Source organism: Oreochromis aureus, linkage group 22, assembly GCF_013358895.1.
Source record: "Oreochromis aureus strain Israel breed Guangdong linkage group 22, ZZ_aureus, whole genome shotgun sequence".
NCBI lineage: Eukaryota > Metazoa > Chordata > Actinopteri > Cichliformes > Cichlidae > Oreochromis > Oreochromis aureus.
This window is the reverse complement of record NC_052962.1, coordinates 9,336,632-9,352,240: the sequence shown is the minus strand read 5'-3', so window position 1 is coordinate 9,352,240 and position 15,609 is coordinate 9,336,632. Positions and strand designations below refer to the sequence as shown.

At 39.6% G+C, this 15,609-nt stretch overlaps 1 protein-coding gene across 2 annotated transcripts in view; it reads left to right on the top strand.

Annotated features, from left to right (window-relative positions):
* LOC116315960 (solute carrier family 66 member 2) overlaps positions 1 to 14,856 on the top strand; it is a 38,814-nt gene extending 23,958 nt beyond the window's left edge. For both annotated transcript variants that reach the window (XM_039605832.1, XM_031734411.2), the window contains one exon: positions 11,283 to 14,856. In XM_039605832.1, coding sequence (XP_039461766.1) covers positions 11,283 to 11,493 — 211 coding nt within the window. In that variant the 3' untranslated portion in view covers positions 11,494 to 14,856. The remainder of the gene's footprint in view (positions 1 to 11,282) is intronic.
* Positions 14,857 to 15,609: the final 753 nt, after the last annotated feature.

Sequence of the window (15,609 nt, the reverse complement as noted above, 5' to 3'; positions counted from 1 at the left end):
TCTTTCTCATGTTGATTCACTCAAGTAAACTCGGCCCTTTATGTTACACACTGTTATGGCCCGTCTAAGGGTGGCCAGACCACAACATAAGAATGATCCATCCTCGTCAGACCCCAAGGAGCCACATCACACAACTGGTAAAGTTTCATAATGAATTGTTTACAATATGTTGATTCGTTAGGCTAGCTTTTCTTTTTTGTCAAACAAAAGAAAAGCTGATTATAGCTTTTCTTTTGTTTGACAAAAGAAAAGCTTTAAAAGCCAAAACAACAAACAGAAGGAGCCTATCTCGAGGATTTACCAAACCTAACTAACCAAAAGAATCAAACTAAATGAATGGAACTTGCCTCCCTAAACAGGAGAAAGCTATAATCAAACAAAAAGGCAGTCCACCCTTACATACTCCTGTATAAGGCGAACAGCATTGGGCATGTAACAAAAGGTCTGCCGGTTGGAATGAGGCGAGGATGAATGACTGGACGTCCATGACGGTGTCATCGCATGAGCCATCTCCGGCTGGTTAGCCAATCCGTGTGATCCGTCTTTCGGATCCACCAATCACGGAGAAGTACCTGCACACTGAGATTTGCATATTAAACAGCATAATAACAGGAGTCGTAACACACATAGTCACATGAAAAAGCACGTTTATTCTGAGCTCTGTACAGCCCTGCGAAGAAGTAAGTACACTCTTACTACTTCCTTAAGAATTAAGAGGGCAGATGCATTATTAACACAATGCTACAATCTCACCGGGAGTGGTTACCCAAGCAAAATGACTCCAAGATCACATCAGAGAAAAGAAAACAAGTGCTATATCTTAGCATGTTAAATTTTAGGTTTCTACCTTGTTAGACACCAGGTATGAGCTGTCAAACAAGTGACCACTTCAGATGTTGTGGGTAGAAAGAAAGCCTAACTACAGAGGTGCGGTAAGCACTACTGTAAGCTGCAATAGTGTAGCTGTCCAGAATTTTGAGATAAAGTAAATTTTTTGTTGTCTTATAGTGTGGATCAATTCTTTGCAGTAAAACTAACCAAAGTCTAACCAAAGTATTTTCTGCTGTGTACAGTCAGTTCAATGAGTAATCATATAGGATCTTTGTCGCTGCATCTGTAAACCACCATTATGTTTTCATGGGATCACAAGATATTGAATAATTAACCGATTAAGGTAAAAAGCCACGTGTGGTCTGCTTTTGTGTAACTTTCAGGAAGATTATGGAGATGAAAGGGCTGGAGCTGTTTCCAAGTTTTTCATTTTCATTTGGCAGTGTTCATCTGCATACAGTATATAGTCCAAAGAAGTTTCAATACAAGTAAAAGGAAAGTCATCATTAGGCTGAAAAAACAAGAACAAATCGGAGAAAGTAATCTTGATCAAATTAACAAACTGGTACATTCTTAAAAAGAAATAATGCACAAGTAAACTCCATTACACTAAAAGCTCCAGAAACAGTAAACTAAAGTGAAATTAAGAGCTAACTGAGTTAAGAACACTGGGGAGGCCGGCATAACACTGTGAAAGCTTAGTATCAAGAGACACCTTCATGAATGTAAATGAACAGGGTTTAACTCAGTATCTGTCATTCCATATCAAATTAGAAAAACTTGAAAAGTTCCCACTGGATAAAATAACCTTTGCATTTTTAATTAAAAAAGTAGAAGAAGCTACTTTCAGCGCTCCGTTATCTACAAGGACTCCATAATAGCTGAAGCAAGCCTTTCAAGAACCAAGTTTACATGGAAGACAGCGCCAACTTCTGCTAATAATAATGTCAGTGTATGTGTTTAAATTTAAAGAAATATATTAAAGATATATGCAGACTAATATTTTTTTCTACATGAAGCTAAAACTCCAACCATATCAGTTAACCCATTCAATTACGTTATATTTATATAGCACCAAATCACAACAACGGTCTCCTGAAGGCACTTTATACTGGTATAGACGCTACAACAATACAATTCCAAGCATCATAAGAAACTAAATCTCATTTTCACCATCGAAATCATGGAGTGTATCATAGTTTCAGTAACAACGCTGGCAGTATTTAACATCCGTGATGTAGAGTAAACGAAAAGCACTGGTGCCCAGGATGTTGTATTTGATTTCTATTAACTCACTAGAGAAAATTTCAAAAAGTGCATTTTATGTAAACTTTCAAGGGTTATATCACCATGTGGGAAACCAGATTATAGGATGTGAAAGGTCTCTGCTTTTAGACCAGGCAGAATGGCTATCCATGATTCTTACTCTGTTAGAAGAATCTATTTATTTGAAAGTTTTACTAACACCAGGAATCAGCATAACTAATTGCTTGTTTGTGTGGGACCAATTAAAGCTTTTTCCACTATTTAGCAGAAATCATGATCGTATTGATTAAGCTATATGAAGCAGGGGGAAATTGTCATTGGCAATGGTGATACAGTCTCATTAGTTCCCAAATGATAAACACAGTGTAGTCCCTGTTTCTCTGTTATCCATAGAGTTAGTTCAAATAAAGCCAAAAGAACTCCAGCCCCCAGAGAAACATGAAGCTTCCTGTTAGTTCTGCTTTTTCTTTTGTTACCTTACTGCACAGTCTGAAGGTAAATCTTCGTCAAAAGGAGAGGAGGACATTGTCATTTCCAGTCCTGTTTATTGTTTGTGTCCTCTCCTTCCCGTGAGCACAACCTGTTGAGTCTGGCAGGCTGTTGCTAGGTTACTTACCTCAGCCAACAATCAAGGTAGATGTGTGTGTGTGTGTGTGTGTGTGTGTGTGTGTGTGTGTGTGTGTGTGTGTGTGTGTGTGTGTGTGTGTCTGTGTGTCTGTGTGTGTGTGTCTGTGGTGATATGAAGCAAAAATCTATAAAAGAAGGATGTTGTGTTTTCAATTTACGATTTTCAAGGTTAGTACTTGGCTGCAGTGTTACTATCAGGTTTGTTCTTGTGCTCGGGTTATGTGTAGTTAAGAGGAAGTAAGAAATGCACACATGTATTTTACAGAGGCAAATACAAGCAAACAAGAGAGCGGCTTCCTGTAAGTGCCTGGAACTAAAAAGGAAAAAAAACATGTCCACAGGATAATGCTGACTTCCTCTCAATTAATGGCCCAGGCAGCAAGCTCCCACTCTGACTGTAGGTATATTTTAAGTTACACCACTTCCTAGTATTTATATATTCAGACTCACAGTAGTGCACTTCTCCACACTCCCCAGTAGGCAGTGGGTGGAGTTGAAGCGGGGTAGAAGTTACTATGAATCATTTCAGATGTACTCAGCATGTAGACATACAGCATCGCTGCACCAGACGGGCGGTAGCAAAGCTGTTTTGTTATCGTTGTTGTTGTTGTTTTTAATCATGAAGGGAACTCAGGAAGACGGCTCATGTCCATGAAGACAGATCTGAAACCGTGTGGTAGTTATCTGATTATTTACCCTCAGGTGTCATATTAACCTCATCAAGCATAATAAAGCAAATTTGTCATTGGCAGCCTCTAGTAGTGATGTTTTTTTTTTTCTCATAAGGATAAAGTGAATGCTCCCCATCATCTTCGTCAGCCTCGGCTTGTATCAGCGAACGTTTATACTTCTTATTCCCTCCTGCAGCGTGCTGCTATTTGCTAAAACTGAAAATTTCACTCTGACAGGGTTTTTTTTTTTTTGTGGCTTTTTTGGCTTTTTAGGAGCCAACACAACATCAATCACAACAGGCCTCCGTAAAAGGAAGCAAGTTTTAGTTTTTGAGAAATCTTTTTGAAAATGCTTGAAAAGTGATAAATTGAACCATCTGTTACTCCTTGAAAATGACACTTTAAATTACAAAACTACTAATGTATAAGTGGTTTTTCGGGGGTGAGGGTTGCATTAATTTATTCTAAACAAAACCTAATTTTAATAAATGACATATTGATTAATATTTATTTTTAATTCAGTTTTTATTGTTAATTATGAAATCCTCATTAATCAAAAATTAATAAAGTCATTAATTTATAAAGACGTACGTAAATTTAAAACAATCTGAATCTGGATCTAATTTTCTCCTATGTTAATGTTTTATTCAGCACAGTGGTTAGCACTGTTGCCTCACAGCAAGAAGGTCCTTGAGTTCGATTCCACCATCAGGCCGGGGTCTTTCTGTGTGGAGTATGCATGTTCTCCCCGTGTTTGTGCGGGTTCTCTCCGGGTACTCCGGCTTCCTCCCACAGTCCAAAGACATCCTTATTATTAGTGTTCTTATTAGTGTTCTCGGAAATTGGAGTATTTGCTTACATAATTAGCATAATTGGCTTTTTAATGCATTTTCTGACATTTAATTCTAGAAAGTGACAGAAGATATGTTAATACGAGTTTAAGTGCTGTTTAATAGATCATTTAGATGTTTTCTTGAATCATGTGGGTGCCACTGGTCTTGGAACCAAGTGAAACTATCTCAGCCAGTCTACAATAAATGTTTGTGAAGGCAGATACTTTAAGGAGGACATTAGGCTGGATTAAAGGGGTGTTTGTGGCATGCGTATCCTGTGTTTTGAGGGGGGCTGTGGTAACAGTTTTCAAGCTGCTGCTATTATTAGACAGTACATACTGATGCTGACCAGCCCACCATTAAACAAATAAAACACAACAACACATACAGGCTCGCACAAACACAAAACACAGAAATGGGACATCCAGACAGCCAACTGCAGCCTTATAAGGTTTGTGGTTTTGAGCTGCATCCCAGTATGCTAGATAACGGTGCCAGAGCCTTATTTAGTCTGCAGGCTGCTGTCTGCACACGCTGCCACGTGCCTTGGGTAGATCTGAACTGACTGCTGATGCAGCCAGGCCGTCACCTGTGGTCTGGTGTGTGGCACCGCTTGTGCGTAGCAGAGCTGTCAGGCAGAGCTTCGGATCACCGCAGCTGGAGAATCTTCAGATCATTCGTCCAACACGAAATCCCTCCATCTGTTCCATCACTCCTGCTTTCTCTTTCTTAGATGATTAAATGATAATGGAATTGTTTCTTTCCAATCCTTCAGGGTTACACCTCTGAGAATGAACTGTTGATCTAAAGTCATATTTTTGTAAATAAATGTATGAATGAACAACCAGCCAGCGAAGAACACAAAGAACAGCAAAATGATACAATCTTGAAAATCTTTATTTAAAGAAAATTAGTAAATTAGTAGTTGTGTAAAAACATATGCGGGCCTTTCATAAACCATCTTCTGATTGAATTTTGTCTTTAATGGCACTTAAATATCAGTAGATAGTCTAATCTTTGTTTTTGTGATAAAACTTGTCATATTTGCTCAACTCAGCATTTAAGTTGAATAGAAATAGTATTTTCTTAATGTTTGGATTAAGAAAAGTTGGACTCGATTGGGATTGTCGAGTCAAATATTTTCCTAAATCTTGATGGAATGACCCTACTGTTTTTGTTTTGTCTTGTAAAAGTGCAAACGTTCAAAGTTCAGCTGAGAGAAATACGGAGCCTTCACAGTAGAACTTTGTATAACTTTGAGTCAGTATAGAATCGAAATGGCAAATCTCATAGGCGAAGCTGTTAATGTGCTTTAGCCAGCCTAGCTGTACATCTGTAAGCCACTTGGCAACCCACCATCGGAAAAGCTCCTCCTGTAATGCTACAGCTCTGTTGTCACTGCTGCTGTGTTCATCATAGTGAATTTGTTAATGCTTCTTTACCTCCGGGTTTCCACAGTTTCATATCCTTGCCTTATGCTTTTTACAAATTTGTGCCAGACAATGAATTGAAATTACATACTATGTTTGAATATTATGGTTCCTACTAAAGTGTGAGTGAAGCACAAAAAAGAAATATGCTAAAAAAAACAACTAAAAATAGATGAACAACAGATCCTCTGTTTTAACATAAACCTTATAGCTGTATACTAGTTTACTGTATGCATCATATTGTGGAACTGAAATATGCTTTTCTGATTAGCTGTTGATGTCAGCATGCTGTGCTCTGGGCTGAAATGGCAGAAGTGGAGAACTACAGCGGCACTGAACCAGACCGTTTCTACCATGGCCTCTGCATGCGCTGTGTAGTAACTCTGGGTTTGTGCTTTGTCCCAAGAAATGGCAAATAGCACAGCTGAGGTTGAAGCACCAAGTGCCGGATTTATTTATAGGCTTTTTAAACAAAGATGAATGAACTGGCACAGAACTGCTAGCATTTTAAAACTGTGTTTTAGAAAAACACACTTTCATTGACAAGGAAAGATAAATCAAGTTTTGTCCATTGGAAGGCAGTGGAAGTTTGTCTTAAATGTGGCTCTCAGTATAAACAAATAAAACAGCAAAAAAACAAAAACAAAAAAACACATGAATATATCTGATAAAGACATTAATTAATTTCTTGTTCAGTCTAAACTATTCCTGTATAACTAGCTGCATGCAACATATGCACAGCCAATATAATTTGATTCAGGGATTTTTTTTCTCTGCAGAGCTGGAAAGAATTTTACGGAAGAGGATTAGGGCCACTGGGGAAAAAATGGGCACATCTTTTGTTTTTCTTCTTTTCCAGAATTCTGAGAAAAAAGTCAGAATTATGACTTTTTTCTCAGAATTATTTTTTCTCAGAATTCTGAGAAAAAATAAGCTGTAGAAGAACTTGATGCTTTTCTGCAGCTTATAACTACTCTGTTTACAGTCTTTGCAGGTTTTATTGGTGCACCATGTTGAAAATGGATGCAAATAAACAGACAGTTTGTACTTAGCCAGTGTTACCATACCATGCATCTGGAGCCCAGTGTAGAAACTGTGTGGTCAGTGCAGCTATGCTTCTCCACTGCTGCCATTTGAGCCCAGAGTTCAGTTGGCACTCTCCGTCCCTCATTTGATATGTCTCAGAGAAGGTGGCAGATAAGTAGCCAGACACCCTCTCCCCACAGCCCTGCCTTTGCTACCTCTTATTAGGGAACCAGCAAAGGAACTGATCAAACAAGAATCCTCCCTCTCTTATCTTTACATCCAGGTTCAGCACCATAACTAAGACAGCAGCCACTGAGGGAGGTGTGGGTGGTGGGGTTTTTGGGGGGATGTTTGGAGGGGGTTGTTTTCACAGTGCTAACAAGCTCCTCATGGAGAAAGAGCAGTGTGAGGACAGCAGGTATAGGGAATGCAAATACAAACAGGTATAGAGAGTTGATGGGAGGCTGAGCAGAGAGAGACATGCTTAAAAAAATGGAGAAAAAGATGCCAGTGCAAACATTTTGAAAAGATTCGGGGAAGGAGCTGGAGAAATGTTAGAAAGGAGTGTAAGAAAAATGACAAAATCTGCAACAACAAAAAAAAATCATCTTAAAAATACACAAGTCTAAGGTGAGGTTGGGGATATAAATAATGCAAGAAGGGATTTGGCTCCAAAGCTTTGCCCCAGTGTGGCTAAAGCACACACAGTTGGGGTGACAAGCCACTTCTCCACCCCATTCCCTTTTACATTTGTTAAGAGGCTTATAGAAAGGCAGGAAATCTGCTAACACAACGATTCATTGTTTCTTCTTCATCTTCATATCACCATGATTCACCTGCTGCAGTAATCAAAGCGTCACACTGCGACATGTTTATTCAGGATGCTGTATCAGAGGATCCGCGGGGCACTGGGAACCGCAACAAAATGTACTTTACTTTCTTAGTGGAACATTCATATCAGACGGTGAAATATGCCCTGAACATCAGCCACAGGTCAAATGTTTCTGGGTTTTTTCATAACGTACACAGTAAGCACACTGTGCTTTATTGCTTTTGTGTAAGCTAATGGTGTAAGCATTTTTTTTTAAAGTCAGCATTGAATCAGCGTTGAATTCAGTAAGACTAATGCGGTAAAGGTGTTTTGCTGAGATCACACATGACTAAGACAGAGTTGTTTTCCCTGGACTGTGGAAATGCGTAACCAGTTTAGTGTACAACACATCAAAGCTGCTTCAAGGTTTGACATCTTGTACATACCTTGTTTGTAACGAGTTATCTATTCTGCCTATTTTCACCCAGAGAAATGCCCTCACTGGATATTTTGCCTTTTTCAGACCACTCGCTGTAAAACTTTGAAATGGTTAAATATATGAATCCCATAGAGGACAACAAAGACAGAGATTTAGAATCTGCTTTCCATAATATCAATAAAAAGTTTTTCAGAATTATAGCTATTATTTGATTAACAAAAAAAAGCTGGTCAACACTTAAGTTTAATGGTTATCAGTTCTAGAGTATGTGAACACTGATTCTAGGGGAGGGATGTCACAGAATTTTTTAACATTGATGGAAACTGTGTCCTGGTATTACACACTGAAGGCCAGTTTGTCTCTGTCTGGTTCAGCTCAGTGGGTGACATTGATTGAATGTTCATTGGTAATCACATTCATTGCCTAGCAGTGTCAGGGAAGAAGAAAACCTGATTAGTTTTTACAAGTTGATAAAAGTAAAGGCAAGCAGCCTAATGAGTGACAGTCAGGAGTTCCAGCCATCAATCCATCCTGATGCTTAACTGGGTCTGGATCGCAGGGAAGCAGTCTAAGCGGGAGCATCCTTAGTCCCTCTGCCTAACCAGTCCTCCAAGAGGGAAACAAGCTGCCCAAGAAAGAAGGGAAAAAAGGAGCGTAATCTGTCCAACATGTGCTCGGTGTGTCCTGGAGCCTCTCCTGGTAGAGAGCGATCCAGGACAATCACCTAGAGGCTTTCTAGTCAGATGTCCAAACATTATTTTGGTCACTACCCAGATGAGGGCAGAAATGTGAAAAGCAAAAAGGTAGTTCACTACTGATCAATTACTAAAGGCTAAATACCACAAAAGTTTGAAGGAAATGCTTTCTTCTACTTTTTCACAGTTTTTAAATCTCAGATAAACATATCTCCATACTAGGGCAATAAAGCTCATATCCAGCAGTATCTCACAGAGTCAGATACCACTGGATATAAACCAGTCCTTCAAATTCAGCGTAGCAGTTGCCTCAATGTCAGAAAAAAAGATGTCTGCAAAGCTCATTCAAATAGTGCTGACCAACCAAGCTAACACGCTTGAGTGAAAGGATTTCAGATATCTCAGCATGTGTTCACATTGTTGTAGGCTGGTAGCTTTAGGAGGCTCATCTGACAAGTCCTCCTTCTGTATGTCTATGAGTGGATTGTGGGCACACTGCTGGTTCAGTCCTTTCTTTGTCTGCATTGCCTGTGTGTATTTCTGCCTCAAACAAATAATACAAAAAAAAAAATGCAACAAGAAAACTAAAAACAGAGGCGAGCGTACCTGAGCTCTGCAGAAGGCGATAGATTTGTTGATGCTGTCATGAAAGAGAGCGGGAAACACCCATAACCACCAAGCCAAACTTTTCAGAGAGCTTTACAAACCTATTTGAACTGATGTCCTTGCATTACTTGATACGCAGCTGTACATTATGTGTTTTTCTATCTTGGGAGAGTATAACATGTATGAGAAAGTGTGTTTTCAGACCCCAGGCCTTTGTTCTTTTTTCGCTGACTCTTGTTAGGCTTCCTTTTCCATCTCATTAGTTGAGTACACAGTGCTTTCCAGTGCCAGTGAGACAATGATGATTATGCTTAGAGGAACTTTGGCTCTTCCAAGTCACGTGGGCGCTCATCTCCAGTCACTTGTAGAGCGATAACTGCAGAATTCATGCCTGGATTGTCTCACGTGCACCCTGTGAACAGCTCGGTATGAACCGGAAGCAGAATTTTATAGTTAGAAATGTGCCACGGGATGCAAAGTTAATGAGAAGCATGCAACCTGAAGAGATTCATTACTTCAATTTCCCCTGGTACTTATTGTGTCATATTTCAATTTCTTTCCTGCCTGCATCTCTCTGACCTCGTGCCCTGCTGTCATTAACATGTGGTTTTGGTGACCAAATGGAGTAAAAAAATTCAGTCCAAGTAGAAATGAAGCCAGGATGCATAAAAGGTCTGGTCAAAATGCTAAAGTGGAAGTTTATGTGCGGACAGACCCAAAGTGTTCAATATGAGAACAAATGATTCCATCAGTAATTTGGTTTACTTTGTATCAACAGTCTAGAACTTATTAATACTAAACAGTTACATTTTGCACATATTCCTCAGGATTCTGTTTTTATTTCCTAATGACATTTTTTGCCAAATAAACTTCATTTGGACACGTTTGGTTTTTGTAACAACCATGTTGATGCAATTACAATATTATGGAAAAAGTCTCTCATTTCCTTATGCTTACTTGTGATGATGGAAAATGTTTCAGTAAATAGCTGCACCCATGTGCAACATTATGTGGAAATACAGCATAAAAGGCAAAAAGAGAGTTTGTACAAATGTCAATATTTGGTATGTCCTTCTTCATTCCTCAACACAGACTGAACTGTCTTATTTCTTAAGGTAGTCTTCTGGAATAGTTCTCCAGGCTTCTTGAAGTACATTCTCTTCCAAAGCTCTTCTTTGGATGTAGATTATTCAAATCTCTGTCAAGATGATCCCACACTGCTGTTGAGGTCCAGGCTCTGCCGGATGCCAGTCCATGACCGATAGTGTTCAATTTTGTGTTATTATATCCGGGTATGTTTTTACTGCACTGGCAGTTTGTTTGGGATCATTGTCATGCTAACAAATTAAGCCTTTGCTAATCTTATACTTTCCAGATATTAATTGGTGGATCAGAATCTAATGGTACTTTTACGCATTTATAATTCCATCAATTCTGATAAGATCGCCAACACTGTTGGCTGAAAAGCAGCCCAAACCATGACAGAGCTGCAACTGTGCTCTATAGATGTCTTTAGGCACTGTTATACCTCCCTCCTGATATCCTCTGTACATACCTGCTGCCACCGACTTTCAGTCCAGTTCTTGTGTAGTTTGGCATACCTCAGCATTTTCTGTTTCCCTTCTTTAAGAGAATAGTCACTAACAGCATTTCTGATGCAGCTTTGGCAAACAGCACCCCTAGACACCTAGCCTGTTACTAATCACTTTGCTTTTATTGAGAATTACCACAGCACGATTCTTTATGGGACTTTTAAAGTCTATTAATTATGTTTTAAATAGGAAATAATGTATGGTTTGATTAGCCAACTTGTACTAAAAAGAAAAACTGAACAAAGACTGGTGAAGGCATGACAAAGCTCTACAACATTGTTGTCATGTTGTCAGAAGTGCTTGTTTGAAAAATAACATTCAAAATAGTTAAAAAGTTAAAGAAAATTAACTCCAGTAAATCTGGTAACAAAATAATGATACAGAATGGTAACGTCACAGTAATGGGCTACAATATTAATGTTGTTTTCTCTTCTTCTCTTCTTGTTTCCATCAAGCATCAAGATGGTTCTGATGTGGACCAGTGGTGACACCTTTAAAACGGGGTACTTCCTCCTCACCCAGGCTCCGGTGCAGTTCTGGATTTGCGGCCTGCTGCAGGTCTTCGTGGACATCACCATCCTCTTCCAGGTTTACTACTACAGCCGCTACCCGCAGAAACCAGTGTCACACACAGTTTCCCACACCACCAGTGCCAAAGCCCTCTGAGAACATCGGCATAATCTCTGAGGACACTACAAAGCAGCAGCGAAGAAGGCCTTATCAAGGCACTGTGGAAATGTATAAACACACACACGCACCAAAGCATCTTGAGATGATGTAGGCTGCTGCTCCCCCTCACCTCCTAGTATAAATGAAGACTCCAACGCACTCATAAATAAGGCAAAGATACACAGACACCAGGTGGTGGCAATGTCTCCAGTGATACCCGAAGGACACTTGTTACACACAACGTCAGCCTGTTTTATTTATTGTCCTCTTGACTTTTCAAAGCGGCCCAATGCATGCTAATAGGAATGCAAACGTCTCTGAGAATACACCCTTGAATCAGCCTGTGCATGTGGAGAATATTATGCACACACAGCACATGAACATCCAGCGTATGCAAACTGCAGATGCATGCACTGAAATCAGTGCTCAAGGAAAAGTGGACCAGCTTGTGTCGTCCTCAAGATGAATGTTGCTTGGAACTTCTGCCTTAAAGCACCCACATTTTCAACATGGATTGCTGAATTGCCAGTAATGTGTTACAAATCAATCAAAACAAAAAAAAGAAATGTTAATATACAGCATTGCTGAATGTACAAAATGGCATTTGTTATTGTTTTTTCCCAACACCGTGGAGAAATGCCAGTCAGTCTCCTGCTTGTTGGACACCATATGCTGTCATATTCAATCTTGTACGACAAAAATACAGAAAAGCAAAGTCAATCTAACATCACCAAATGAAGAAAACTCCTCAAGTTTGGTCATGGATGTGAGTGGCCTTGAGACTAGCAAAAAGATGAGCGAATTAGCCTTTGTAAGCGAATGCCAAGACTTTTATACTAAAGCCCTTGACGACATTTTATATATATTTTCATCATTTCCAAAACTTCCTAAATAAATGCTCAAAGATGTGTTAACATCATTAAACTTATCCCGCGAGCCTACAACTGCACTTCATAAAGGTAAAGGAGTAGTTTAATTTTCTATGTCTGGGACTAGCAGCTGAATCATAGCTCCAGGCGCTAGTTTAGCTTCACGTTCAGTCTGAACTCATCTTTATGATGACGACCGCATTTATATTAGGGTCGCATCATGGGCTTAATTTAGTGATGTTTGTGGCTTCTGTTTCATTTTGAACATCATCCTACATTCATGCTATAACTGCAGGATAACAAGAAGCTGTTTTTCCGTCCTGAATTGGATCATGTTTTATTCTAAGGCCTCATGACAGCTTTGCATTCACCACAATAGACTAGATTTTCTATTTCTATTGTGTTGCGAGCCAATCTCGCCAACTGACGGCCAGAAGCTGAGCGCTCTAAAGCTTTTTCAAATTATATGTAATCATGTTTTTACATTTGCTTGCAGTTTGATGCCAATATTTCACTGAGACTTGTTTGACAAAAAACAAACAAGAACACTCAGAAAGTGCGGCTCCCTCTGAAGAGCAAGGGCTAAAATGTTTTTATTACAATATGCTGACGTCAGCCTGTTACGGCATCGTTGTGAGGTGTCATATTGAAAGAAATATGTGCGTCATACAGCTTTCTCCATTCCTTTTTATGGGATAAGGTATGATATGGTTTCAACAAACTGGAATCTGCAACAGGCACATCCTGTTACAGCACCACGTTCAAATTCATCAAGCTCGTTAGACCGATCCATTCTTTTACAAACATGTGTAAAAGCACACGGCGTGGATAGGTGTTTGATTTTAAACACCTGTGGTAATGGCACTGAACACACCCGAATTCAAATGTTACTTTTGTCCGTATCGTCTATCTTGCTGTGGCATTGAAGTCCATCGAGCTGCGATAGACTGTGATTATATAACAAAGACAAACTTTGTTGAGTTTGAAGATGACCACTATCAGGAGGCTGCTGCTAGAAATGCTCTGCTGCTGCTTGTTTCCCTCCTGAAATCAGAATCATGGATGCCCTGAAGTGACGCTGTGCCATTCCTAATTGTACAATCATAATCCATAACATATCTAAAAACTGAGCTACATCAGTTATTTAAAGCCATTCTAAAAAAAAAAAAAAAAAATCAATGACATAGAGCCCCATTCATTCTAAATTATTTCACAAGTACTCCCTATGTAACCAGAGCTCCCATGAATGGGAGTCCTCAGTGTTATTAGATTTTTTTTTAATGTTCTGGATTGACCAGTAAAGTGTAAGTGCACAAACATGATTTCGCTCCTTACAGCAATAATAACGTAAATACGTTTTATGAAAAGGCTTTTATGCAGGACCAAGTCGATATGTTCTGTGAGCGGTGTTGTTCACAGAAATGATGTCTGAAGCCCAGGCTGTAATAAACTGGAATTATGCCTTAAAGAGATGAACTTCACAGACTCACAGTTCAGAATTTGCTCAGCTAAGATCGTACCTCTTCCTCATATTGGCTGTGGAGAGCACTGACTGGCCACTTTATCACTGATGGCAAATCCAATAGCATCCTTTAATATCCCCCCCGCTCATGACCCCACATCACTGTGAGGTCCTCTGTGAGGGCAGGTTGTACTCATCGATGTTTTGTCATAGGAAATTAATTTCCTGTTTAAACGCAGAGGCAGCCACATGATTTTTTTTTTTTCTTTGCGTTACTGTTGTTGTTTTGTCATTTCTCTCTGGGGAGGAATGCCAGACCAGAAGGTGCAGGACTGTCAGCCCTTCAGTGATCTGAGTACCACAGCAGACCTGTCCTCGTCTTCAGAAAGAACAAAACGGCAACAAAAATAAATCTTTTTGTTCCGCTGAGAAACGACCATTCTCTGCTTCTTCTTTTTTTTATAAACACGTTGGGTGAGTATTCGGTAGTGAGGGATCGGTCGGGGTATTTTTTTTTATGTTTACATCTTTTTAGCTTCCGTATTTATTTTGTCCTTTTTTTTTATTAACTCTTCAGGTGCCAGTGTAAGATTGCCTGTTCTCTGTCCCGACAGTGCTGAGCCCGAGTGTGTTGTGTGAGTTAATGTGAGATACCTGACAGGGTCCTGTTGTGCGAAACAAGATCAAACTGACCTCAGAGTTCCACTTCTGTGACTGTTTCACTGCACGTGATGATTTATCTTTGTTTGCTCCGTGTTTTTTATCACTTTGCTCATTTATCATGTGAACATTTTTTCACATTTTTTGTTTGTTACTATACCAAAAATATCATTCCGTGAGTATGTTTATTATGTGTTTTTGGTCTTTTGGTTTTTTACCCTAGTACAGCGATTGATGTCTCTATTTTTATCCATTTTCCTTTTAAACTGGCCATACACCTGTAATTCCTGAGGCTGTTTAAACACCCAGTATTGTCAAGAATTTAATGTGGCATTGCCTCCCAATAAAAAGGACTCAGACAAACTCTTACATCGTGTCTTTACTTATTGTTTTTTTTTTTTTTCCTTTTGATGGAGATGTTTTTGTGACTTGTGACGACATCCGTCGTTGCTCTGATCAACAGTGTCGCTCTGGCAGGCATCAGTTGTCAAAGGAGGAGTAAGCCCACCAGCCATGGTCCTTCTTTGGGCTTTGGGCATATGCCATCTGAAGCAATAATAAAAACATAAATCGTGATGTGCTTGGCTTTCCACACCGAGCTCTCTGCAGGCACAGAGAGGAGGCACAACAAAGATAACAGAGTCACCAAACAAAAAAGGATCAAAAAGATGGATTTGAAAAAATCTTTTCTGAACCAGATTCACATTCAAAGTGTGTTCCTATTTATGCCTTTCACTGCACCATTAACCAACACATATCTGTCTCTCTGAGATTAGGCCTGATTCATGCACACACATATATATTTACTGTATATATAAACTGAAACGACACATGGACCATGACTGACAGAAATGTGTTTAAAACTTATCTCTAATTTAAACTCAAAGGTCAGGACCTCATACACACAGGCCTGGAAATAAAATTCTTTGTTTTCAGTGCCTCGGGGAATTCAAGCGCATGTGAGAGAGAGAGAGAGGCTTCCCTTTGTGATAAATGCTGAAAACATATGAGGCGCTCACTTCTGAAACTCCTCTAGGGCCTTGTGTTGTGAACGTTGTCGCATCAAACCTCTTCACAAGCGCACCTCTGCGTCAAACCGCCGCTGACAGGCGGGTTCTTACC